The sequence below is a fragment of the Thamnophis elegans genome, chromosome 1, assembly GCF_009769535.1.
Source record: "Thamnophis elegans isolate rThaEle1 chromosome 1, rThaEle1.pri, whole genome shotgun sequence".
Taxonomy (NCBI): Eukaryota; Metazoa; Chordata; class Lepidosauria; order Squamata; family Colubridae; genus Thamnophis; species Thamnophis elegans.
Genome location: NC_045541.1, coordinates 97,911,853 through 97,937,590, shown reverse-complemented (window position 1 = coordinate 97,937,590; position 25,738 = coordinate 97,911,853). Strand labels below are relative to the sequence as shown.

Genomic DNA, 25,738 nt, shown 5'->3' with positions numbered 1-25,738 from the left:
CCACTATTTCTGTGTTCCCCAAGTTCTTTTATAGTATAGTATAGTCTTTATTGCCATTGTATATCATGTATACAGTGGAATTGGTTTTAGCCTCACTGGTGCAATACAATGACGCTGGTGCAATGACAACAAATACAAACAACATAAATAGCATAAAGAATAATCCCTATGCAAGTAATTTGGGGGGAGGGGGAGATAAAGAAAGAAAAAGAAAAACTAGTCATACATTTCCGCATGTGCATGGAGTAATTGTGGTTGTGTTTAAGAGTCTATTTTGTATTGAGCATGTAGCCATATAGATAACATAATCTTCCATTTAAATTTTATATATAAATGGTAGATTCCAATTGGCCTGAAATTGTAAATTCTTGCATTTAGCTAGCTTAAATCAGCGTGTGTTTTTGCTATAAAATGTTTAATATTTAAAATATTTTTTTAAAGAAGCCATTTCTTCAGAAATAATGAGATTAATTTCTTTCAACTGTATGTTAGATATCTCCAAAGAGGATAAAGTTGCATGTTTTTAAAAAATGGGAATCTAAATAGAAGACTTGCAGAATTTTTCAAATCCACGTTGATCTTTAGGACTTCTTCACAAGACTAGGATACAAATATAATAGCAAGAGCCTGAGATTGTTTGGAGTTGAAGGAAATGAATACATTCATAAATAGCAATAGCACTTAGATTTATATGCCACACCATAGTGCTTCAAACATTCTTTGGGCAGTTTACAATGTCAGCATATGGCCTTCAACAATCTGGGTCCTTTTTTTACTGTCATCAGAAGGATGGAAGGATGGGTCAGCCTTGAGTGCCATCAGAATCGAACTCCATCAGACTCGAACTGCAATACTCCACACAATACTGTGGAGCAGAGTTTGCCTGCAATACTGCATTGTAACCACTACACCATCAGGGCTCCTCCAATAATTCAAATAATTTTAAATTTTAAATACGATTCAGATTAGTGTACAACAGAGGCCTATGTTCATCAGATTTATTATACCCTACCATGTCCCATTCAATCCAAGATTAAACACCGCTTACAAAAAAACAAAACAAAAAGAGGGAGTCTGCATCTGAGATAGCGTAAGAATAGAAAAGTATTTTTTTGAGTTGGAAATGTGAAATGTGTATGTATGTGCATACTCCGCTGATGAAATCTAAATGCTTCTTATCTATAAGTTGCATTTTTCCATAGCAGAAGATCCAGAAACGCGCAGGTTACGAACTGTCAAGAATATAGCTGACCTTCGGCAAAACCTAGAAGAGACCATGTCTAGTTTACGAGGAACTCAGGTGTCCCATAGGTAAGAAACACATTGATTTTATTTCTTTGCAAGGAATAGAACTACACTTCCCATTCTTTACTACCTATTTCTGAAAGATTATTATGAATGACTAACGGCAAAGATTAATTTGACTATACACTGCACTTCATTATTTTTATTTTACATGAAAAACTAGACTCTGTACCATATAAGGGCATAACTGAGATTAATCAAGAGTAAGTTTAGGAAGTGGAAGAAACCATATCAGAGACGGTTGCATATAAAGGCTGAGTCTTAAAAAATATTAGTTAAAAATTAGTTAAATATTTTAAGGCGATGTTTGAATAGAAAGGTGCAAAGGTTACTTTTTAAAAAGTTACCTAAGTTTACTTTTGAAACTCTTAACGTATTTTAACCAGATCTACATTATTGTGTTTAAACAAGCAGCTGAACTGCATTTGACCTGTTTGATAAGACACATAGTTTGAATTCCTACCTGGCCTTTGGATAAACAAAGCTTTATAATTCTATTAATGAGGTATGCACGGTCATATTTTTAAAGCAGTGAAAAATATTCACTAGTAATATTTCAAACAGAAATCAGAATTGTCTATTGTTGCATTATAGCACATAATAAAATTGCCAATTTAGCAATCAGCTAAATGCTTGGAAAGAAACCACATCAAAGAAGTAGCATGATTCAACTGTGGAGTTTTACTTACCCAGACACATATATTTCATCCAAGCCCTCCTAGTTTTTAAATAATACAATCAGAATTCCAAAAATACAACAAACAGAAGACAAAATATGAAAAAGCCATCAGTAACTTAATACAACTAAAAAGTCCTTAAATCCCACCTAAAACTTGAAAGCTCAAAGCCAAATAGTTTTCTCAGAAGTAATATATCCAAAGATACTTTCTGCCCTAACTATAAAAAAAAAAGAAAAGAAGCTTTAGATTTTATACCCAGTCTAAAATGAATTCACTGTTGGAAAGGCTCCCTAACAAGTTCAGTTTGCTAGGTTTATTCATTAAAGTTCCACAGCCATTTATTGTTTTAGAGGAGAATTCAGCACTGTACAGAGCATTGGTAAATAATGCAATTATTAACAATAAATAGTTATGACTGACATCTTCAACCAAAGGTCCTCAAGGAAACACCATAACACAATTGCATCTAAGATGTAAAATGTATTAAGTGGACTTCTGTAGTTTGCCTTGACCAAATGTGTTGCAGGTCAACAGGTCAAATGCAGTTCTATAGCCAAAATTTAATGTTCCTCCATCCCATAGTTTATTAATAAGATTTTTAAAAAACCTTTTCTTCCTTTTCTTTCATCCCAGATATGTAGTATTTAAATATTTAAATAATATATTCCTAACATTTGCTGAAATGTATTACATCTTGAATCTTTTCCTATTTTAAGCACCCTGGAGACCACCTTTGATACCAATGTCACCACTGAAATAAGCGGACGCAGCATCCTCAGTTTGACTGGTAGGCCCACACCCTTATCTTGGAGACTTGGGCAGTCCAGTCCCCGCCTCCAGGCAGGTGATGCTCCATCAGTAGGTAATGGGTATCCTCCAAGAGCCAATGCCAGCCGATTCATCAATGCAGAACCAGGACGTTACATGTATTCAGCACCATTGAGAAGACAGCCAACATCTCGGGACAATAATGTTTGCCACATGGATATCACAGAAAAAGGAGGTGATGAAGTAGATCTTGAAGGAATCAACCTGGATGCTACAGGTTATATGAGTGATGGAGATGTCCTTGGGAAAAATATAAGGACTGATGATGTTACAAGCGGGTGAGTACAATCTAACCTGTTTGTTACTTTAAAAAAAAACATTTTCTGCTTTTGAAATAAAATTAGTTACAGCAATTGAATTTAGTTTAAACGGTGCAATATATTAAGAATATATTGGTTAAATATATGGTAGCTCATTGTGGTTATTGATGAGATAGTCCAGGTTTAGAAGTAAGGATCAGAAAAAAGAGCTAATGATGATAACAAAATAAAAGTAGTTTTTCACATAGACTTCTGTTTGGTAATAAGGTATGCATCTGATAGAGCAATATGATTGTGAAACCACTTGAAGTAATGGGCTCCCTTTCTCTACATCTTTTCAAGCAGAGACTAGATAACCATTTGTTGTAGGTGCTTCCGAAGATAGATAAATTGCCTTTTCCATTTCTATAAAATTATTACCTAATTCATTGAAAATTTTGTTTAGTTGTGAGCCTCTGAATCGGTTTTAATAAAATAAAATATATGTTTATAGCTCCATCTAGCGGTGAGCAATTTCCTTAGTATATCTTCATCTTAAGTTGAACCCTAAGTTTCCTTCCATTTACCTGTTATTGTAGGGCAGAAGGGGAAATGCTGTCTTTGAGTTACATGTAAAAATTGAAATAATCAGGAAAAGAAGGTTGCTTCTGATATTTATAATGGCTGAATTATCCTTAAGGCACACTGATAAACATTATTTATAATTAAATCTGTTCTTTAATAACTGAATTCCAGCTAGTGCCCCACATTTATTTAGTAGGAACTATAAACATTGTGCTGGATAGAAGTAACATCCAATGCCTGACATGTTTGAACATTAGAATAGGCCTATTAGATGATGTTGATGTCTGTCTTGGTCCAGCATTTTGCTTGTCACTATGGCCAACCACAGGATAGATGGAAATGCTATTCTGGATACAATAGAAGGTATAGGTTTCATCAGTTATCCCATGTATACAAGTAGTCCTTGACTTACAACCTTAATGGAGCTTGCGCATTGTGGTCCTAAGTCGTGACAATTGTGAAGGAGGTAATTCACATGAGCAACCAAATTTTATGACCTATTTTGCAGTGATTGTTAAGCAAATGTGGTCATAAAATGGTTGTAAAATGAATGCCATGGTGTAAAGTGAACCCATTGTTTGCTATGGATCAGTTTTGCCAAAACCCAGGAATAAATGCCTGTTTTTCGCAAAACCATCATAAAATGTGGTAACGTGACCATAGGATGATTAAACAGCCAGAAATGTGGGTCTGTTGGTGAGTGCCACACATGCAGTCTCATCAGGGTGGTAAAGGAGGCATCAGACTTTCAGAACCAGGTTATAAGTACCCCTTTGGAAGTCTACTATAACTTCAAACAGCCACTCAGCAATTAGTTGTAAGTTAAGGACTACCCATATATAAAAGTGATTGAGATTTTAAGTGTTAGCCTATAAATTTTTCAGAAATTTCCCAGGGATCAAACTAAAGTATCTCTGTTTTGCAGCTTTCTGGGAGTTGAAGCTCACATATCTAGCTGGCTGGGAAAGCAGGTCTAGGTGGTGAAATTCAATTTTTTTACTAACGGTTCTGTGGGCGTGGCTTAGTGGCAGTGGTGGGTTCCGGATTCCATTGCAACCGGTATGCTGCAACGGGGCCAGGCGTCCAGTACGTGCACGTGCGCAGCGCACGCATGCATACTCACCATCCGCGATGCTCCAGCTGCTTGGTGGAGCATCGCACAGGCGCTATACATTCCGTGCGTGTGTGCAAATGCCCTGGTCAGATCAAATAGAGGTAAGGAGAGCAAGCGGGTGGGTGGACTCTCAGGAGTACTGTTCTGGAACGGTACCTTGTGCTCCCAGCAGTCACCGGTACGCCTGTACCAGGGCGTACCGGTCGTATCCCACCACTGCTTGGTGGGTGTGGCAGGGGAAGGATACTGCAAAATCTCTATTCCCACCCCACACCACGGGAAGGATATTGCAAAATCTCCATTCCCACCCCACTCTGGGGCCAGCCAGAGGTGGTAGTTGCCAGCTCTCCGAACTACTCAAACTTTCTGCTACTGATTCTCCAGAACCTGCTGAGTTTCACCCCTGTCTAGGAAATAGAACACTTATTGCTGTGCATTGTGTTTCCCTGGCTGGGTTGATAATTTACCTTAGAAAGATGCAGGTCCTTTATTACTGGTAAGTCTTTTCTGACTGTCAGATGAATTCCCAGGTGTGAGGTTGTTGGGGTCTGAGAACAAGCAAATGTCATGAAACATTGGAATAGAAGTTTAGTAGTGAAACAGGAAAACTAAATTCTGCAAAGTTGCTTTTGGATTGCATAGAGTATGGGCTAATATTAATGCTTGCCCAAAGGAAGTCAGCATTCCACTACCACCATTATAAAGACAGTTTTGGCTGAGCTTTCGAAATGTAATGTGGGACATAAACTGTTTTGCCTCCCGGGAAAGGGAGTTAACGTACTAAACAATGCAATCACCTAATCACATTGGACTACACAGTTACAAACAGATGTTTTTGTAACATTGCTTTTATGGTTCATGCCTTCCAGATGTCCATAATGTAGAGAAAATGAGGAAGCCATATTTCTTACTGTGGTAGAATTAATTTGGGTAGCATTTGTCTTTTCAATTAAATGTATTTAGGGAAACATCTAGATGTGTAAGCTGTGTGGATTTTTTTTTTGCAGCAAATGCATTTGCAAAATATCTAACATGTCATTCCTGAAGAGCAGTAGTAGAAGAAATTAGTGCATAGTGTTCTTCTATTTTAAAGCATGTCTACCAAAAAGATTTAGTAGTTCCCAGCTTTACCCAATCAACATTCAGCAATTTACACTTTTCAAAATAATCTAAAGAAAATACCAAAATGAAATAATGAAAAGCAAACCACCTGACCCATATCTTTTAAAAAAGAAGAAGTTAGGAGTGAGAAAGCAGGGACATAATTGGTAACATGATACAGAATTAGGTGGAGTTTTTTAGGTACAGAAAAAGTTTTATCTATTCAGTAGAAAAACACATCTTTTCCAAACACACACCAACTATTTGTCTCCATTTGGTTCCAAATTTACGGTATTCTTTCTGTACCTGATATACATGATTAAAGAACATCTGTACCACAACGTGTAGGTCTTTTTGTTGAAAAAATAGCATTGATGTGACAACTATTACATTATTTGAAAGAAAGAAAAGTGGTAACCTCATTTATTAAGGGAACTAATATTTCTTGTCTGACCTCCATCTCATTTTCTAAGCTGGGAAAATGTGTGGTTATCATTTGTTAGAAATCTCATGAGAAAAGTGGATGAAGCAAGAAACACAATAAATCAAAAGCATAGAAGAAACTACACCCTAGCCTAGGAGAATTTTCAGAAACATTTTATGTTCCTTTAAAGAGAAGAACAAAAATTACCCACGTTTTTTCAGGCTAATTAACATTAATTTTTGAATGTGGTGTTTACCACTTTTGACATGAGCAATTAAAAAAGTGAGGGAAAGTCCTGTTATGGAAATTGCTCAGGACAACCCTTTGTCTTAGTTTTCAGAATAGGTTTACAGCATGAATGCCCTTTGTTTAATTGATTTGTGTTCCACTGTCATTTTCTAAGTGGTAAATCTCTTATATTTTTACTGGCAATTAGATAGGAGAGAGTGCCAAAATATTTGTTACAGCCACAACAAATCCAGTGGCCAAGAAAAATTGTTACACCTCCCCCATCTGTATTGGGTCATGGGAAATGTTGTAGAGACTTCACTTCCAGGTCTATCCAAGCCAAATTCTGGCAGGCAGCCTTGTAGGGTATCTTGAGGTTACAAATATTTTTTTCCTGGCTTGCCACTATTTGAAAATATCTATGACCTTGTCTGTCTCTCTGAAAAATGTAAGAGGCTTAGGTGCTTGTCCTGAAATAAATTAACTCAGCATAAAAAGTTGTCTTAACGTGGATATTGAAGATCAACACGATCAGTCAACCTACATAGAGATTATAAAAATGTTTCTGTAGCTCAGTCTTCTCTTTTGGACTGGGACAAATTCAACTTTCACAATTATTTGCTTGTGGATGTAGATTGGGATGCATGCATACAAACAAACGTGATCTCCTTACCTAGAAGTACAAGGTGTTGGCAGAGAAAGGTATTTCCATCCTGGTTCTTTTTTCAGTACAGTATAAGGAAGGTTCACCTTTCTTGGTAGTTCACACAATCATTGCAGAACAATGTGAAATGTGAGATGGTCCATTCTTCATTTTACAATTCCTTTCCACTTAACAGTTAATTGCCAGGCTATTCATTCTCACACTGAGGCAAGACTTTCAATGAAAAGCTAAGTATAACCATGGGTTGAACTGCCTGTAAAATATAAGGGTGGTTGGTTGCCCTATCCAAATAATATCAAATTCCTAGAACCTATGGACAGATTACTTAATGATTTTAAACTCCACCTACATCCCTGGAATCCAATTCACAGTGACAAAAATTACTCCCGGATTTCAATAATAAAAATGCCACTTTTGAACATTGCTGTTCTCCTTTTGAATTTTTTTTTGAAATAATGATCAAAGTAAATTTTTGAATCTGCTTTTTATAATGTCTCAGCAGGTGGCAGCATCTCACTAATGTTGTCTGGCTTAAAACCTAAGAGGATCAGGCATAGTTATCAGTTTAATGGGAGGCTATCAAGGAATATAGACTTGACTAGGAAGACAACAATACACTATGGCCAAGAAAATTTCAGTTTGTCCATGTAATCATCTAGTGCTGATCACAACTTGGCAACATATTATTTTGGGTTTTTTTCATAACGAAGAACATATTCAAAAAGATTATCAAGGTATTATGCCTTTATCATTCTGATACTCTTCTCATCTCTTCTTAAAGTTACCAAAACTGATCTGAGAAGTTCAAACGCATTTTGGTTACCTTAATCAAGCAGCCCCAATCCAACCTTATAGCCAGTGGTGGGATTCAAATAATTTAACAACCGATTCCCTGCCCTAATGACTGACTAGGTGTACATGGCAAGGGAGTGTGACAGGCAGCACTTGTCCTCCTGTATCCCCTGGGAGCAAAAATGGGCACCGTCCCCCCTGTTTTAGGCCTACTAGACCTTCCTACATCCTACTGCACCCCCCCCTGCCCCATTTTGGGCCTAAAAGGCCTCCCTGCAGCTTCCAGGGAGCAAAAACAGGGTGCAGGGGAATCCTGGAGGGGCAGGGCAGGAAGGGGAGGAGCTACCCAGCAATTTAACAACCAGTTCGCCCAAACAGGCCCGAACAGGCTGTATCCCACTACTGCTTACAGCCCTTACAACGTGAAAAAGTTAAGGGTGAATATCTCTCTAGCAGCAACTTGTGCCCCTTCTCTGTTGTAATCCTTATATTGCCTTATAGATCTGAGGTCCTGATTTGATGTTTTAAAAATATGAAATTAGGTTCTTGCCTATGAAAGCATAGGCAAGCCAGCAAGGCACTTGGGCAGGTGCTAAGGAATGAGGGTAAGTGGCTAGGGTCACTGGCAGGGGATTTGCTGCAGGGGACACGTGTGCAGATGGGTGGGGAATGCTACAGAGTTGATGTCACTGGAAACTCATAGTTCGTAGTACTCTGGATTAAAAGCAAGAGTGATTTGCAACTTTTCCTGCCAACTTCCCCATTGACTTTGCTTATGGAAAATTGTCAGGGAAGGTTGCAAATGGCAATAACATGATTGTGATCTACTGGGCACAATCACCTGGCTTGTGATCATGTGATTGTGGTCATACTAGCTGCTGCAACTTCATGGATCAGTTATAAATCCTCCAAAACCTCTAGGAATCAGCTGACTATTTATTACACTGATATTTCTAATATTTGCAGGGGGGAAAAAGCTTTGTGAAGACTAATAGTTTCTCTTGAAGGTCAAAAATGCTTGTTTAGATTGTGTTGCTAAATAGCTTTCTTGAATGAAGATATATTTTGAAGCATTATCCTGAAAAACTGATGGATAAAGAGAAAATCCAAGCACTATTCAAATGACTTTTCATTTTTTAAACAATGTGGATAATATTTTTGTTAAGATTATCAGAGTTTTTGTCTATTTGGGGAGAAGAAGTCATTGTCATTGACTGGTGTCAGATGATATATTGCTCCATGCTGTTACTTGAGTGGGGAGGAGTAAACAACATCAAAAAATTTAAATGTTCACTTTCTTAATTCAGTCTCATCATGTGATGTCATTTAGTAGTCTGCTTCTTATTGTTTTCACTTATGGCATCTTGTCAATTCCGATTTTCAGAAAAATGAACTTGGCATGACTGCTTAAGATAGGTTTGTTTTATTTTTTGAAGAACGTGGAAATTCTGGTTTAAGGAATTGCAGGTGCAAACTTCTGGGCACCCTAGAACTTACATTTTCTTATTCATTTTGTGATGCATTATTCTCTCTTCTGTCAGAAAGAGGATATATCCTGTCAATGGACAAATGTCATTGAACTTAGTCATCAGTTAAAAGGTGATTAGAAATTAGAAGATAAGACATCAGCAAGGCTAGTGGAACAAGATAAAGCATGGATTTCTTTGAGTGTTGTGTAACATGACAAGATACTGAAGTGTATTTAGTGCCTCCATTGATGAGTACTATGTGTAAATTTTGTCTGGAAACCATCACTTGTACATTTTTTATGACTGAGAGTTCCTATAATCTTCTTTTGCTTGCGGTGAAAACTTTTGCATCAATCTCTATGCATTTGATCATTCTTCTATAAAATTACTTGGGATTTTAAAAGAGTGATTTTAAAAAAAACTGGTTAAAAGACCAAGTTTGGTCTTGTGCTTAAGACATCAGGCTAGAAAGCCATGAATTCAAGCGAGACCACGAATCCAAGCACCGCCTTAGCCATAAACGCCAGTTGGATGACTCTGGATCAATAACTTTCTATCAGTCCAACCCATCTCACCGGATTGTTGTTGTGAGAAGAATAGGAGGAGGAAGGTATTCTGTGGCCTGCCAGCAGCCAGCGGAGCTGGCAGCAGATTTGGATAGCGAGGAGGTTGGGGAGGAACATGGGCCTGTCCTGGAGTCTGGGGAAGGCTCTGATGAGGGCTGTGTGTCGGAGGCAGAGAGGGGGCCAATGCCATCTGGTAGCTATTTGCTGCCTCTGGAGCTTCCGGAGTCTGACATCAGCAAGGCAGAAGAACAGCGGAAGCCTGTTCCAGTGTGCGCATGTGCAGAGTTGCCAAACAAAGGGAACAACTAAACAACAGGAGTCGACTTGGGAGTAAGGCCACAAGTGGACGATGCATGGCCACTCCCAGAGGAAATAAAAGAGTAGCAAAAGGGGAGTGGAGTTTGCAGGAGACAATTAGTTCAATTAAGACTCCTTGCCAAGGTTTGCAGATATCAGCCTGGCAGCTCCCTACACAAGTAAAGTCTGTGACTATAAATTCTCCCTGAAAAGACTTTGCTAGATGTGAATGAGCAGAATTCACAGTGAATTAATAAAAGGGTTTTTTGTCGGGACCAGGAGTTTGCTTCATGCTCTTGTGAAGCCTAGGACAGAACAGGTATATTGGATATGTTTGTTGCCTTGAGTTGTATGTAAAAATAATAAAGGCAGTACACAAATAAATAAATAAGTAAAAATATTAACAGTAGTTCAGGTATATATCATAATCACCTGGTATTTAATTGTGGCACAATACTGTCTTATTGTTGTTATTATTAATAGTATATGCATTTTAAAAATAATCTTGTGCATTCCTAAATACTGTATTTTGGATCATCCAAGAACTGTCTGTACAATCTATCCATCACATATCAGATTTGTCCACTAGAGGGAAATGTGATCAAGAGCTCTTAAGTCAATAAAATTTGGCAGAATGCATGCCTTATTAGATTCAACATTTCCATTTTGATTTTTCAGTGCAATAACACTGTTTCTTCAATCTGTTTCCTTCTTGAGGAACTAAAGCTAGGCTGCTTATTTCCTTTTTAGCATACCCATGATTTCAACTGTACTTTAGCCATGAATATGTAGCAATACCTTTCCCTCTAGAGCTACCCAAGGTCACAGCAAGTTTATTTGCCCCCAGACATTTGAAAGATGGATGGGTAGAAATAGTTTCAGTTCTGTTCATGTTCACATTTCAAACAATCTGCAAGATAGTGGGTGTGAAACTAGAACATCGACTGCACAAATTTCAGGGTTTTTCTTCCCTGTAATCTTACCATGTGCATCTTTTAAAGAGCAAAGGAATACATTTTTGAAGAGCTTTAACATTATAAATAAATGTTAGCATTCTTTTCCTCATTAATTATCCCCCAGTCAGTTTTAACTGCACTGGTTGTTCTGAAATTTAATCAACATATTATTTTAGCCATAAATTCTACATTCTGCTATATTTTTATTTACTTTCTATTAGATTTTAAGTAGAAACCACAAGCTGACACACCACACTTATGGATAATGTGCAGTAATAACTACCACATGGATTTTGGATATGTGGCTTTGTAGCTCATCTTAGCTACTTGCAAGTTTGACTGAAATTTGAATTTGCATCTAAACTATATATACCGTACTTGCAAGCTGCTAGCTTAATTTACTGATTAAATGTAGAAATTGTTCTTGCTTTAGACAAAATTATTGTATTAGCTTCGATCCCTTGATAGCATTCTGTGAAAGAAGAAGTCTCATTTCAATATTTAGGTTGAGTTCATACATTATGCTAAGTCCCAACTGCATTCTGGTTTGTTAAACAAACTATAATGTATGAGTTCATACAACATATTGTAAATCATAACCTTTGTGGTCCATAATGATTATGTTTATATGTCAAACCATATAAAGCAAACCACATTTTTAATTTGCATTATATAAATCCAGCCAGTATTTCTTAATTACATATCTTAACAGTTTTACTTTTAAGCTAACTATCTCTAATGTAAATTTAATGCCTCAATAAAAGCTGGCTCCAAAATGCTATGGTTTTCATTATTCAGCTTCTATTACAAAAATTGTTAGACTGAATACCAAAATAAGATAATTCTTGTGATAAATGAACAATGGAAGCATAATTACATCCCTATCACCTTGATTTCCCAGTACTGCTCCTGATCACCAAGATAACCTTGATCTCTAATTAACCCTGAGATATCCTACACACAGCAGCATTGAAGCCATTTCCTCATTTTGAGAGGCTATGTGTCTCAGGGAAATGTGTTGTACAATCACATGAAATTCCAACCGCATAACTGGAATAGAAATTAATTCAGTATAATTGAACTTGCCAATATTAAACTCACATTCATGGGGCTGCCCGCAGAGAGTATCAAGAAGTTTCAACTGGTAGGAATGCACTGGCATAGATGTATTGAAATAGCACAAGTCACATTTCTGTTCCATAAGCAGCATTGGTTACCAGTTTGCTTTTAGGTCCAATTTTAAGTGCTGGTTTTAATCTTTAAAGCCTTTTCTTGGCATGGGACCATGTCACTTAAGGACTGCCTTTCCTTGACTATATCTGTCTATCCCACAAGATCAGGCAGAGGAGACATGTTTTGAATCCCATTGGCTAGGACTTGATGTATCCCAAGAGGTAGGTGTCAAGCACCAGGGAAATATTGAAGGTCTGGCAGCTCAAATGGGTATAAACATTTATTGCAAACTTAAGCTCTCTACAAGAATCTGAACTACTAATGGTCCAAGCAAATTGGCAGTAGGTAAGAATCAAAGGAATTCAAGGTGGGTTGGACTTAGATCTCTTGTGGGTATGAAGGGACTCATGATTGATGATGCGTTTGACCTTTCCTTTGGGCTCAGCCTAGTCATCTCCTACTGTAGGTCATATGTACCATAGCACCTGCCTTATGAAACATTCTCCCAGAATGTAGGTTATCTCCTCCCTGCTAATGTTTCCATAAGTCCTTCGAGACCAGGCTATGTCATCTGGTCTGAGGGTTCCAGGGGACTTGTGACATTCTGAAATGGCTTCCTTGTTATGTTTAATATTTGCTCTCTTCTGTTTTGTATATTTTAATGATTTTTATATTTATAAATAATATATAATATAAGATACAGTTTTTAATATTGATTGTTTTTATATATTGATTGCTTTTCTTAATTGTTGTACGTTTCTCAGAGTCACTTCTTGTGAGATAGGCAGTCATAAAAATTTCATAAATAAAATCAGGGGATTCAGCGTGAATGTAGGCATGCCATTATATCTGTTGATGACTCTTTAAATCAAATGCATCTTTTCTAAGAAAAAATGTGGCTTCTTTAAGTTGCTGCTGAAAGGTAGGGTGTGTGACCTCCAAATCACTTTTCCCCTCTCAAATCCAAATAGCTGCTAAGCTCTGTGCTTAATATTCATCCTTGCTCTTTTTTTGTCTTGATTCATAGAAGGAAAGTAATCCTATGGCACTTAGGATGCTTGCAAAGTAGACATGTGGAATGCCTCTGGAATGTTTTCCAAGAGCTGGTTTTAAATGGAATGGACCCACAAAAATATAAGAAACTTTTAGAACTTTTTATGTTATCTTTATATTTAGTGGCACATTTTTGTTCATTCCCTTTGTCACAGGCTTTTCCCACTCAAAAAACAGAGTCTGCTTTTGAAAATGTGCATGCAAAAAAAAAATGTGTGGCGTTAAACATTTTTAAATAACTACACGTTGGCTCTTTCACAGTTTGATTGTACCGAACCCTTTAATTAGATGGAAAGTTGATGTTCAGGATATTTTAAGTTGTGCATATCTTTTTTTTTTAAAGTCACTTGGGTTAATTGAGTATTTTGGCTACATGACAACAAAATACAACATAAGAGCTTATGACTGAGCTACACCCTGACTTGATTTCACTCATCTGTTCAAGTTTGTGCAGACTGAAACTTGAATTGACCCCAGTTAACTGGTTATTCATTTCTTTGTTTTCTCTTGAAAGGCAGGGCTTGTGGGCAGATTTTGCATTCCAGTCTTTGACCAGAAAGATCAAGTTGACAAGAGTTGGTGGCCAGTTAAGTTTGATGAGTGGACAAAATAGGGGAGTAAAAAGCATGGTTTGGCACTAACATTAATCTAGTAGAAAGAAAAATCAGAAAAATGCAAATCTGCAGTGAATTAATGTATCACTAGAAAAAATAAAGTGTTTTATTCTTATTTCTTAAACTGCATCTACACACACACACACACACACACACACACACACACACACACACACACACACACACACAGACATTGAGGTAAAGTTCTCACATGTTTTCCAAACTAAAATTCAGTAGTTTTGCATTCCAGTTGTGAAATCAACAGGTTTTACACTTCAGTAACTAAAAGCTAAAATAGCTCATCAAAGACTTTTTTAAAATTCTATTGAACCTATGTATTAGATCTTGGTATATTTAGCCTAGTGTTTTCTCACCATTTGGTGATGGCCACTATGGCTGCCATGACTATCAAATCAGACTGGCCATGCCCTTGCCTACAGTGCTGTGTCACATAGATCAGAGCTCCCCCAAGCTTTTGGGCACCAGGGACCAGTTCCATGGAGAGAGGTTTTTCTACAAACCAGAGGGAGTATAGTTTTGTATGCTACCTGTGTCCCATGGATAGGGCTTCGTGTGTTTGAGTGGCCAGGTTGCTGGCATGCCTCGGAACAGTGCCTCATCAGGGACCAGTGGTTGAGGACTCCTGATATAGATGATACTTCCATGTTGAGTGCTGTTCAACTCCAAGAATGGCAACAGTCAGTGCCAGAGGCATGCCAGATGCTGGCTCAAAGTGCCCACCAGCTGTTAAAAGACAATATTAAAAAACAGAACTGGATGGCAAACATTTGTACATACGGTCACTTGGAATCAAACCAAACACAATATAATACTATTCTAACATATTGAATAGTCTGCGGTTAGACAGTTAAAGTGGACGCAGAAATTACTATCTCTTTGAAAAAGTGCATAGATAGTACTATCCCACAGTGCTAACTCCCCCATTAAGAATATCAGAATTGTACTAGATGAGACCATGTACTGCATTTTGTTTCCTTAATAATTAGTCCATGAGCATGATGTTTGTGAAGCACTGCAACCCCCAATGTATAATTTCAGAGGAATATTGCTTCTAATACTGGAGGTAATATTTAGCCATCATGGCTAATAATTTCATATTTTCTCCTACTTGCTAGGAACCCGACTTTCCAATGGCTTTTACTTGAATATGTTTTATGAACAGAAAGTAAAGTTATTCAATCTAATAGTTAAGCACTGGATTGCTAAATTGAGAGGTTTGAGAGGAACTTAGAGGTTTCAAGATATAAACAAAAATTGGGTAGTGGAGTTAATTTGTTTAATCCAAATTTCAACTACTCTGTCTTTGAATTTCTATTATAAGAAATTTAGTTACAATGACTTAAACTACATATCACCTTTTTCAAGGGAAGCATGCCAGCCATGGATGTATCAGAGATGTTCAAAGGTTTTGGCATCAAGTGTTATTAAAAACAACTTAGAGAACAATGCAAAGCTATGTTAACAATGATTAGACATTCAGTCTTCTGGTAATGGTCATCTTTATGTATAAAATACACATAAAGGTTAAAAAAAAAGGGTGGCTAATAACTTAGAAAGATTCTGTAGTGATTAAGGCACCAGGCTAGAAATGGGAAACTATAAGTTCTAGTCCTGCCTTACGTACTGAGCCATCTGGGTGACTTTGGGCCAGTCACTCTTACTCAGCTTAGGAAGATGGCAATGGCAAACCACTTCTGAATTCTTGCCATGTAAACTGCAGGGATAATCAAAGAGCAATTAAAGCTGTAAAAACTGGGTGGAAAGTATTTTTTCACCCAATAGGCCACTATAGGATCCTGCACACATATACATAAGGCATTTAATCTCTAAAGACATGGCCTGATTCAGTCTAATTTCTGTTTTTATCCCTTTTCAAAAGAATTCTGTTCAGGTTCTCTTTTTCATAGTGATAATGAGAAATAGTGTTGCTCACAAAGGAGGCTTGGAAGGACAAAATGTTTGAGGCACTAGCAATTGGCAGAATGGGACAAAGTTTTTTTAGCAAGGGAATTCAGCAGTAGTTGGCCTTTGTTCATAAAATGAATCTGAAGTTTGGAGTGAAGCTTTGGGGTTTTATTTCTCTCCTTAGAACTTTATTTTTTTAAAAAATATATTTAGGAAATGATAGCTATATCTTTTGCTTTCAGCCACTTCAAATTTTAATCATCTTGAATAGCTGTAAATGTATACATTTCCTAGAATTCAACAAGTATTAACCAGCGTAGTTATTCGGATTTTAATTAAAATTCCTCAGTGTGTTCGGCTACATTTCCTGTTCCTTTGGAGATTATCTATAAATCATTATTTTATTCATGTGACGGTTTCTTGAATTAGTTCATAGACTATTGAGTATCCTTTTTCTGCTGCAATTTCATTTATTTATCTTATAATGTTTGTAGCTTGTTCTGATTCAGGTGGATTCTGGATGGGTACAACAAAGTCAAGACGTAAGCAAAAAGTTAAATAAGGTGCTACTAGCGTCACATTAATTGCTCCCCATTGATTTGCTGCTAAAGATAAACTGAGAGCTTTGCATTATGTTTTTCCCTTGAATGGTTTGTGTTTGTTATAGGCATATTATAACCACAAGCCTGGAAGAGTAAAAAAGAAATAAAACAGGCTAAACATTCACTGGAATGTAGGAAATATGAAACCACCTGTACTGACAATTAATATATTGGTTTAATGAATGATGTGTGATTGTCAGTGATTGAGGATTTTATGGAACTTGTATCACTAAATGTACAACTGCTGCCCTTCAGTACTCGTTGCAACTTGAAATGGTATTAGAAATTTCTCAGATCTCTGTCCCAGCAGGTATGCCAAGGTTACAAAAAGTTTTTATGGAACAGTCCCCCCCCCTCCCCAAGAAAGTAGGGTGCAATTTTTCTTACTACCACTGTAGCATTAGTCTGTTTCAGAACTGTACTATGAGATGTTCTTTTTTGAATATGGGAAATTTATTTTCCATTTTACTTATTATACCTCCTTTCTTCATAGTTTCCCAATTGTTTCAATAAGCAATTGAAGTTTATTGTCTGTGGTATTTTCTTACTTCTTGGTAGGAATTGCTAAGATCACACATAATACCAATAAGGAGGATCTTTTTACAGAGCATTTCATCCACACTGCAAGATACAGATGCTCATTGTCTTACGCTGTGTGATTAGCTGTCAGGATAAAAATGCTTATGTTCTGTTGGTGCTGAATTAATTAAGATAAGAAGGAAGACAGTGGCATGGCATGAGATGGGAGAAAGAAGAAGAAAGAGGAGTACATTGCAGGAAGAGAACTGTGTTAGGCTGTGGTGGCTGCAGCTGACAAAAGCTTACACCTGTTAGTAACATTTGTTAGTTGGAAAAAATGCTATAGAGTCCCCCTGAATAAGAGATAAAAAATAAAAGAATGGGAGGAATAAAGACGGGGAAAGGAGAAGATGAATGAATGAACAGAAAAAACAAAAAAATATTGATACCTTGAAGAAGACACATTTTTAGAGAGCCAACATTCATTGGTTCAATGTTCTTCAATGCTGTGAATAAAAGAGGATGAAATACAGCAAGCAAGCTTAAATAGAATAACTATTTCCTCTTAAGGAACATATGATTATAACAGTTTAAAATATTTTGTTCCATGTCCCATCATCTAAAGTATAGCTAACCTTGGATTATGATAGCAACTGGGGCTGCCCAGATTTGTCATCACTAAATGGTAAAGTATTACGTCAAATGATAACAATCCCAGGCAGCCCCAGTTGCTCCTAATCCCAGGACATGCAAGTTGTTAGGCAGGAAGAGGGGGACTCCCAGGTAAGGAACATGGGGAAACTTTGGGAAGGTTGGTTGCAGGCTATGTGAGGGTTGGGAAAGACCTGGGGATGGTGGGTTGCAGGCCACACACAGGCAGTAGGGTTTCTATGGACAGGGGGAAAAAGGAAGAGTAGCTTACTGAAACAACTTGTAACCTTTCCCACTTAATTTTGCTTGTGGGAAGCTAGCAGAGAAGATCACAAATGGGAGCCATGTGACTGCAGATCACTGCAATGTCATAATTGTGAGATAGACATCTGAGTGTCCAACTTATAATCATTTTGGCTGATCCAAAAGTAATAGATTACCAGAGGTTATTACTGTTAGTTTCACTAACCTTTCTCAATTCCACCCCACTGGTAATCTTGTCTGGTCTTTGCACCAGGAAGAGAAGCAACCTAGAACTAAGGAGACATTTCCTGACAGTTAGAACAATTAATCAGTGGAACAACTTGCTCCAAAAGTTGTGAATGCTCCAACACTGGAAGTTTTTAAGAAGAGCTTGGATGATCATTTGTCTGAAGTGGTGTAGGGTTTCCTCCCTAAACAGGGGATTGGACTAGAAGACCTACGAGGTCCCTTCCAACTCTGTTATTCTGTATATGTCCATGGGAACTATGCTATGCTATGGCTGGAACTTTGAGGTTTATGTATATTTTTTCAGCGCTGTCATAACTTTGAATGGTCACTGAATGAATGGACATAAGTTGAAGACCACCTATAATCAATTTAAGCAGAAGGTTTTTCTGTAGTAGCACACAAATAATGCAACTTCTGCTATAGGATATTTAAGAAGGTGATAGCATGATGTTGTGTAAAATGACATTTGAAGGAATAATTTCAAATATGTATTTCCTGGAAAAATGCACATTTGAATTGTTTCATATAATTTGCAAACGAATGAGTAGTTACCAGGGAGTGACTATTCTTTCCTCTAGGAAAGGAAACAGGATGAAATTTTCTTTCTTTGTAGGCCAGCACAAATTTGTATGCTGTTTTATTTCTATTTATATATTAAACTTCCCTGTATTTTTTTCTTAGATTGTTGGTAACACGATCATGTATATTTTTACTATATTATAAACTTTTACCATATATTATAACGTAGTACCATATTAGAAATTCCTAATGGCTTTATCTCTGTGTTGTAACTTTCAATAGTGGTAGCAGAAAGGCAATATTCAACAAATGGTAGCATAATAATATACACAATATAAAACAGGATCCAATGTCATCCTGTCACCTGTTCTAGAATGTTAAATCTCTTGACTTTTGTATTCATATTTTCAGCAACTGTTATTTTCCTTAAACATTTGTCATTCATATATACACACACAGAGCCTTTGTTCTGAGGGGTGGTGGTAAAAAGTAGATTATTCGTAGTGGGAGGTTAAAGTAATATTTGGGACATGAATGGTGTTTTGAGAATGAGGGATTATGGCTGATGGCTGCTGTTTGACTCCTTGGAGACTGGATAGTTTAAAAGTTCCCAAACTGATGAACCAAGAATCCACATCAAATCATGATGATTTTGTCATTTGCAAAAAGACGATTATTCTGTTTACATTAAAGTACCACATCCTGTGATATTTGATATAGGATATTTAGTAATATTTGAAAAATATTAGGTGAAACAGAAATGCTTATGAAGAAAAAAAAGGTTGAATTCCATTTTTATGTTCACTGCAATTTAAGTCCCACCAAATTCAGTATTTCTTTAATCCTCCAAAAGTCATTTAAAGACCACTTCAGAGTCTTATGAATATTAACCTTTGTACCACAGTGTCAACTTATTCAACATTAATTTTCAATTTGGTATCATACTTTCAGAGCAGAACAAAGCAGAAAAGAATCTTGTCTATTAGCCTGGTTAGAGCAAGACAAAAATGCACTTCAGTGGAGGTTTTTTTCTTTTCATTCTCAAATTTTTATATATGTAATGTATAAACTGACTGGGTAGAAGATTCTGTCACAGATAAAGGGTTATTATCTAAATTAGGCAACCCCCTTCTGGTTTGTGAACACAGCTTTTGTTGTGTACACACTGATGTACTAGTCTGAGTATGTCTGGTGTACACATGCAGGGGTTTGTTCATTAGTCTAATCTGCAGGCCCCATAATTTGTTATTATGAGAAGCTTTACGGCTCAAAGTTATTTTTGTGTGTGACTGTCTGATACTCAGCTCATGTGACATACATTGCTTTTGCACTGGGGAGGAAAAACATGCTGCTTTTACCTGGTCCTGTTTTACCTGTGTCCACTTAGAAATATGAATATCTTCCACTGCAACCTCTCTGCTGTGTGTCAGGGTTCTTTTAGCACAACATTGCATCTTCATGCCTGAAATTATAAAATCTGGAGAACATGAGCAAAGCAGATGGGAAGGGAGAATTTTGTTTATAAAAGGAAGACAGTAGATCATTGCACGTTTAACGAGATTTTTGTCATCTGGCCTGAATCAGCTAAATATGGCTGCCTAGATGGTACCAACCTTCCCCATGGCAGTTCTCCGATAGTAGGAACAATGGGTGTCCAAAACAATGTAGCACTATGTTAGAGGATGCTGGTTTACAGGAATAATTCTGTAATCATCTAATCTACTCACAGATCTCAAGAGAAATTTGTAGGTGTATTATTAGTTGTCCTAAAATCAGTGGAGTTTCAAAAGTGTTTAATTTGCTTCAGATATATATATCATACATACATACATACATACATACATACATACATATATGATTCTCTCTTCTATTAGTTTTATTGTTTCTTATATGATGTTTTTGTATTCTTGTAAGCCGACTTGAGTCACCATGTGAGAATAGGCAGCAATATAAATCTAATAAATAATATTTGGCCTCCATTTCTGTATCAACTTCTACAAGAGGAAAAATTGATTGTAACAAACAGGCATTGTAAAGTTATTTACCCCAAAAGGATTCACTGTCAACCTCTGTCCAATATAGTGATGGTAGCAAATCTATTAACGGAATGCCTGTGCATCTCTGTATACACACTAATATGCATGCACACACACTTGTTCGCATATTCTTTTTTTAAATTTATTTTCTTACTTTTTAAAAAAAGAATCACATTGAAACTCCCTTGTTTCTTACATAACACTTGCATTTGCTTTTCCCATTTTAAGGTTGAGGTCTGTAACATCTTGCAAACAAACGTTATAATAAATGAAAGATTGGAGACTTGCTTCTCTCACTGCCATTGAAACTGACCTCCTTGTTTATGCAGTTGAGGGGAAAGTATTGTGTCTTGTCCCCATGGACAGAGCAGAACTGAGAATAGTCCTGTCCTTAGTTTTAACTAGCTTAGCAACCTCTTTGTGAAACTCCAGAGGGACAATTGTTTATTGTTCTTGCACCAGTAGAGACTCCTCAGAGCTGACTTACATCCATTACATTTTCCTTTTTCCTCCTTGTTGCTTCTGAAGTTTATATCTTGTTTGGGGTATTATAGTTTGGGGTTATCTATTATAGCTGACAGTGTAAGTCAGTGATTTTTTTTTCTTCAGAAGGCAGAAATGGGATCAGTGCTGAACAAAGCACTATTTTTTCCATTTACTGCAAGAACATCAGCATAGAAGTTATAACATTTAAATTGTCTGAGAGGAAGCTTCCTTTCTTCTTCTTCTTCTTTCCCCTCCTATCCCTCCTCCTCTTCCTTGGCAAAGAAGAGTCTTTAAAAGAAAAGTCAGTCAATGGCAGAAATGTTGCAGAACTGAAGAACATATTCAGACTCTTCAGATAATTTGGCCAGTGTTTTCAGACCGGCAACGGAAAGGTTGAAAGGAAATAACGCTTCATTCATGACTTAGTAAAGTATGTTATTTTGCTGAACGCTTGCCAAAGGTATCAACTTCACTGTTTTCTTTTTGCTTGTTGCATAGTTGGATTTGTATTGTTGAATTGTAAGGAATCTAGAGGAAGAGAAGGTGGGAATTCAAATTCAGAGACGCCTGGGACATTTTCACTATACTGTAAATTAGGATTAGCTTTCCACAATCTGGCACTTGATCAGTGGGATTCTACTGTAAACTCTTTGCACTATGCATTTCAGAAGGTTGTAGCCCCAGGAAGTTTGAGGAAGACTGGCTTAAGGTTTTGTTGTTGTTGTTAAATGTCCATAGCGATAGACATTTAAACTGCAGTTGATTTTAAAAGCTGTATAATTTATTTAAGTATAATGTGCATAATTTAAAAAAAATATTTTTTATGTTTGGACTTCATTTGTTCATATTAGTTACATGAAGAAACTTTACTTTCAGCATATCTAGTTTAATATGAACCTTGTGTGAATTAAGGTTATTAAGATTACTTAAAAAGCTTCTAAAATGTAGCTTATCAGAACTTTTCAGTTCTCTTTCATTGTTTGTTTTACTTCTTTCATTTCTATTTTTAATGTGAAAACTTCATTCGGAAATTTTCCACAGTGGCATTTTACAATCTGTTAATCCTCATGTGCTGAAAATATTGATATGGTTTGGGATACTATATCAGAAAGCATGTAGAGAATCATAAACTCCAAACATATTCAGATTAGTTTTTTCTTAAGTGGAAATCTATAAAAAGTCTATAAGAAATACTCCATTTAATAATATTCCAATACAGTATCAATATTGGTACTGCATAATGTCTGCTGCTTGGATTTTACAATGAAATTGGAAATGGCATGTTATCCTATGGTCTGAAATACTCTGTACTCTAATCATTGCTGTGCATTTTTTAAAATGTGAAGATAATTGTGGGAGCTCCATTTGTTGAAACTATCCTGCTTAAACAATAATGGTTTGGATCTAGACTCATTTTGTTATATTTTAATATTGAGGGCAGTACTAGTCCTGTCTTTGGGTCATTAGGTTGTATAAGAGTTGCCTCATGGATAAAGTGGGATGAGGAGAATGATGTGGTTTAAGAAGAATGCATGGGAGCTGCAGGAGTGTATGAGAGGTGCTAAGACAGTCAGAATGGGGCATGGGGATCAGCATGGATGAGGATTCCAAAGAGATGCTGCATGGGTCGAGGAAGGTGGGCAGGAGGAGCATGGGTCAGGGATGATACATGAGAGTGAACAAGAAACACTGCATAGGTTAGGGAAGGTACGCATGGAGTGGTGTGGGTCGGAAAAGGTGCATGAAAACATGCAAGAAGTGCTGTAGGCATTTGAGAAGGTGCAGGTCAGGGAAAGTGCACAGGAGATGACATAGGTTGGGGAAGTGCGGGGTGGTGGTGTAGAAGGGACCGGGAAAGCTGTTCAGTGTTCCTTCCTCCCTGTTCTTTCCCTTCTTTCCTTTCCCCTTCCTTTTCCAGCAAGCAGGTAAATTGCTGTTGCTTGGTGGGGAAGAGAGTGAGGGATTGTGAGACTGGCTTGGAAACTGTCACAAAATGTTGAATACAAAGATCACATGTCAGCCACAGTAGCCAGTAACACTGAAGCAGCTGCAACTTGCCCATATTTCATTCCCTCAGGAGTCTTGGATCCTGGATTTTGGACACATTTTGTAAATTAGCCAATCTGAGGTAACATGGTTCAAAAACTGTTTCCCTGTGCTGGACCATTTCACCCAGTTAAAGATCATAAGAGCAAGAGTTTTTAGTAGTATGTAGATTGCTCAAGTCTCTATTTATCCAGATCTTCCATGCAAAACACATTACTTGAAACTTGTACTTTATTATTAGGTTTCCACATATGGGACTAGCTAGAGAGGCTTGTAATTATTTCATCAGTGAGGAAAGCTGTATCCGGATCTATATGGGTAAACAAACAGACACAGATGGAAAAGAGAAGAGAATTTTGGTGCTGGAATCAGATAGGAAATGGAATGGACATAAAGAACGATTTATGAGAAAACCTCAGTTTGGATCGGATTAAAATTAAGTGAATGCTCAGATAGGAGGGTATTTATATGTTCATGCAAAGGTGGGAATAAGAAGGTAATTTAGATAATTTCTAGTTCAACTTTCTGCTCAGGGCTGGATCTATTGCACTATTTCTGATACATGACTATTCAGCCTCAGATGTCTGTCAAGCTCCAGATCTCAGGGCACAAGCAAGAAAGTGAGAATCACACTGATTTCAATAAAGGGTTTTAATAAATAAATTAGGGATGAAGTCCAGAATTTTAGAAATGCAATAGGAATCTTCTGCCTTCTTTTGTCAGTCAGTTCATTAAGGCATCGCTTCCTAGTTTTTCTGCAGCGCAAATTAACCTGCCACCCATGTGATATACTACAAACTGTGCTCCCATGTGTTAGTTGGCTATATCTAGAAACTGTTAGCTTGCTCACAATCACTTCATGGTTCCCTGGTTGATAGTTTATGCAGTCTAGAAATTCATTCTGAAATTTAGATTGAAGTGGCTTCATTGTATTTTTTAATCAGGGGTGGGCTTCAAAAATCTCAGAACGGGTTCTCTGCCTGGTTGTTGGGTGGGCATGTCCATGGTAGGTATGGCCTAGTTGGCCTCCTGCACCATGGGGGGAGGGGTATTTTTGCCTTCCCCAGGCTCCGGAGGTCTCCCAGAACTTCCAGGAGGCCTGTTTTTCCCTCTCCCTGAGCCTCCACGCGGGCCCTACACTTACCTCTCATCCAAAACAGGGCACATGGAGACTCCTGTGAGGGGTAGGGAGAGGTGGGAGGGGGCAGCCAAGGATGCGATTTTGAGGTTCTCCAAACCAGCCATAACGTTAGCTATTGGTTCTCCGGAACCTGGCTGAACCTGTAGCAACCCATCTTGCTATTAATTCTGGTTCTAGATCTGCTGTCTTGGACAACAAAGAATGTCTGTCATTCTTCTATTTGACAGTCCTTCAGATATCTGAAGACTGCTATCATAGCTTCCCTTTTAGTTGTCTCTTCTATGATTTAAATGTACCTAGGTGCCAATGGTGGGTTGCAGGTGGTACACCCCGGTATGGGTGTACCGGAGCCTACCCAGAGCACTGGATACCGTTCCGGTACGGTGCTCCAGAAGGCCCGCCTGCCTGAGCTTCTTACTGGTCTTTTAAGTCTTCAGCGCTTCCACACATGTGCATGGCGCGTACAGTGCCTGCGCGATACTCCGTTGAGCAGCTGGAACATTTTGGAGGTTCCTGGAAGTGATAAGACACATGTGCGCGCTGTGCACGTCCATTTGGACGACACCGGGCCCATTCCAACTGTACCTGTTGGAACAAGTTCCGAAACCCACCACTGCTAAGTGCCTTAACTTTTCCTTATAGCTCTTTCCAGACTTCTCATCTTCTTGCTAGCCATCCTTTGAATTTGCTCCAATTGTTACTGTTCTTTTTGAATGAACGGTGTCCTTCAATGTGGTGTCCAGAACTAGATCTGGCTAGAGCAGAGTAGAATGGAATAATTATTTCCTGTATTCAGGAAATTGTTAGCAGCAGTTGGCAGTGAATTACCCTTAGCAAACAATGAACAATCTCCCCGTGCCTGGCTCTTCTTCTTGTGTTTGCCTATTCCAATTGGGTTGCCAAAATCTTCTAATTTCTTCCTGTTCAGTCACTCAGCAAGTTACAAAATAAAGCATACAAATAAACAGTAATTCTGGACTTGGTAGGGAACTACAGGTAACTGCATAGAAATTCATGCCTAGTTGCAATAATTAAGGGCATCTGATTTGGCTTTATAGAAGTTGTACTACAACAAAAGTTATAACAAGGAACGGACCAGTAATATTTAATCTGATACATGTTGGGATGGGATTTTTTATGAATTAGATTGGGATTCCTGCCAAGATTTTCATTAATTGTATTCATAGGGTCAATTAGTAGAATTTGCTTAGGTAGAGTTTCCACTCTAAATT

The 25,738-nt window shown here is 37.5% G+C and overlaps 1 protein-coding gene across 7 annotated transcripts in view; it reads left to right on the top strand.

Moving 5' to 3' along the window:
* The window catches only part of NAV2 (neuron navigator 2), a 253,203-nt gene that overhangs the window by 107,878 nt on the left and 119,587 nt on the right, over nt 1–25,738 (top strand). For 6 of the 7 annotated variants that reach the window (XM_032224976.1, XM_032225004.1, XM_032224995.1 and 3 more), the window contains 2 exons: nt 1,203–1,311; nt 2,702–3,091. In XM_032224976.1, the coding sequence (XP_032080867.1) occupies nt 1,203–1,311; nt 2,702–3,091 (499 nt within the window). The remainder of the gene's footprint in view (nt 1–1,202; nt 1,312–2,701; nt 3,092–25,738) is intronic. The other variant, XM_032224985.1, reaches the window with a different exon arrangement.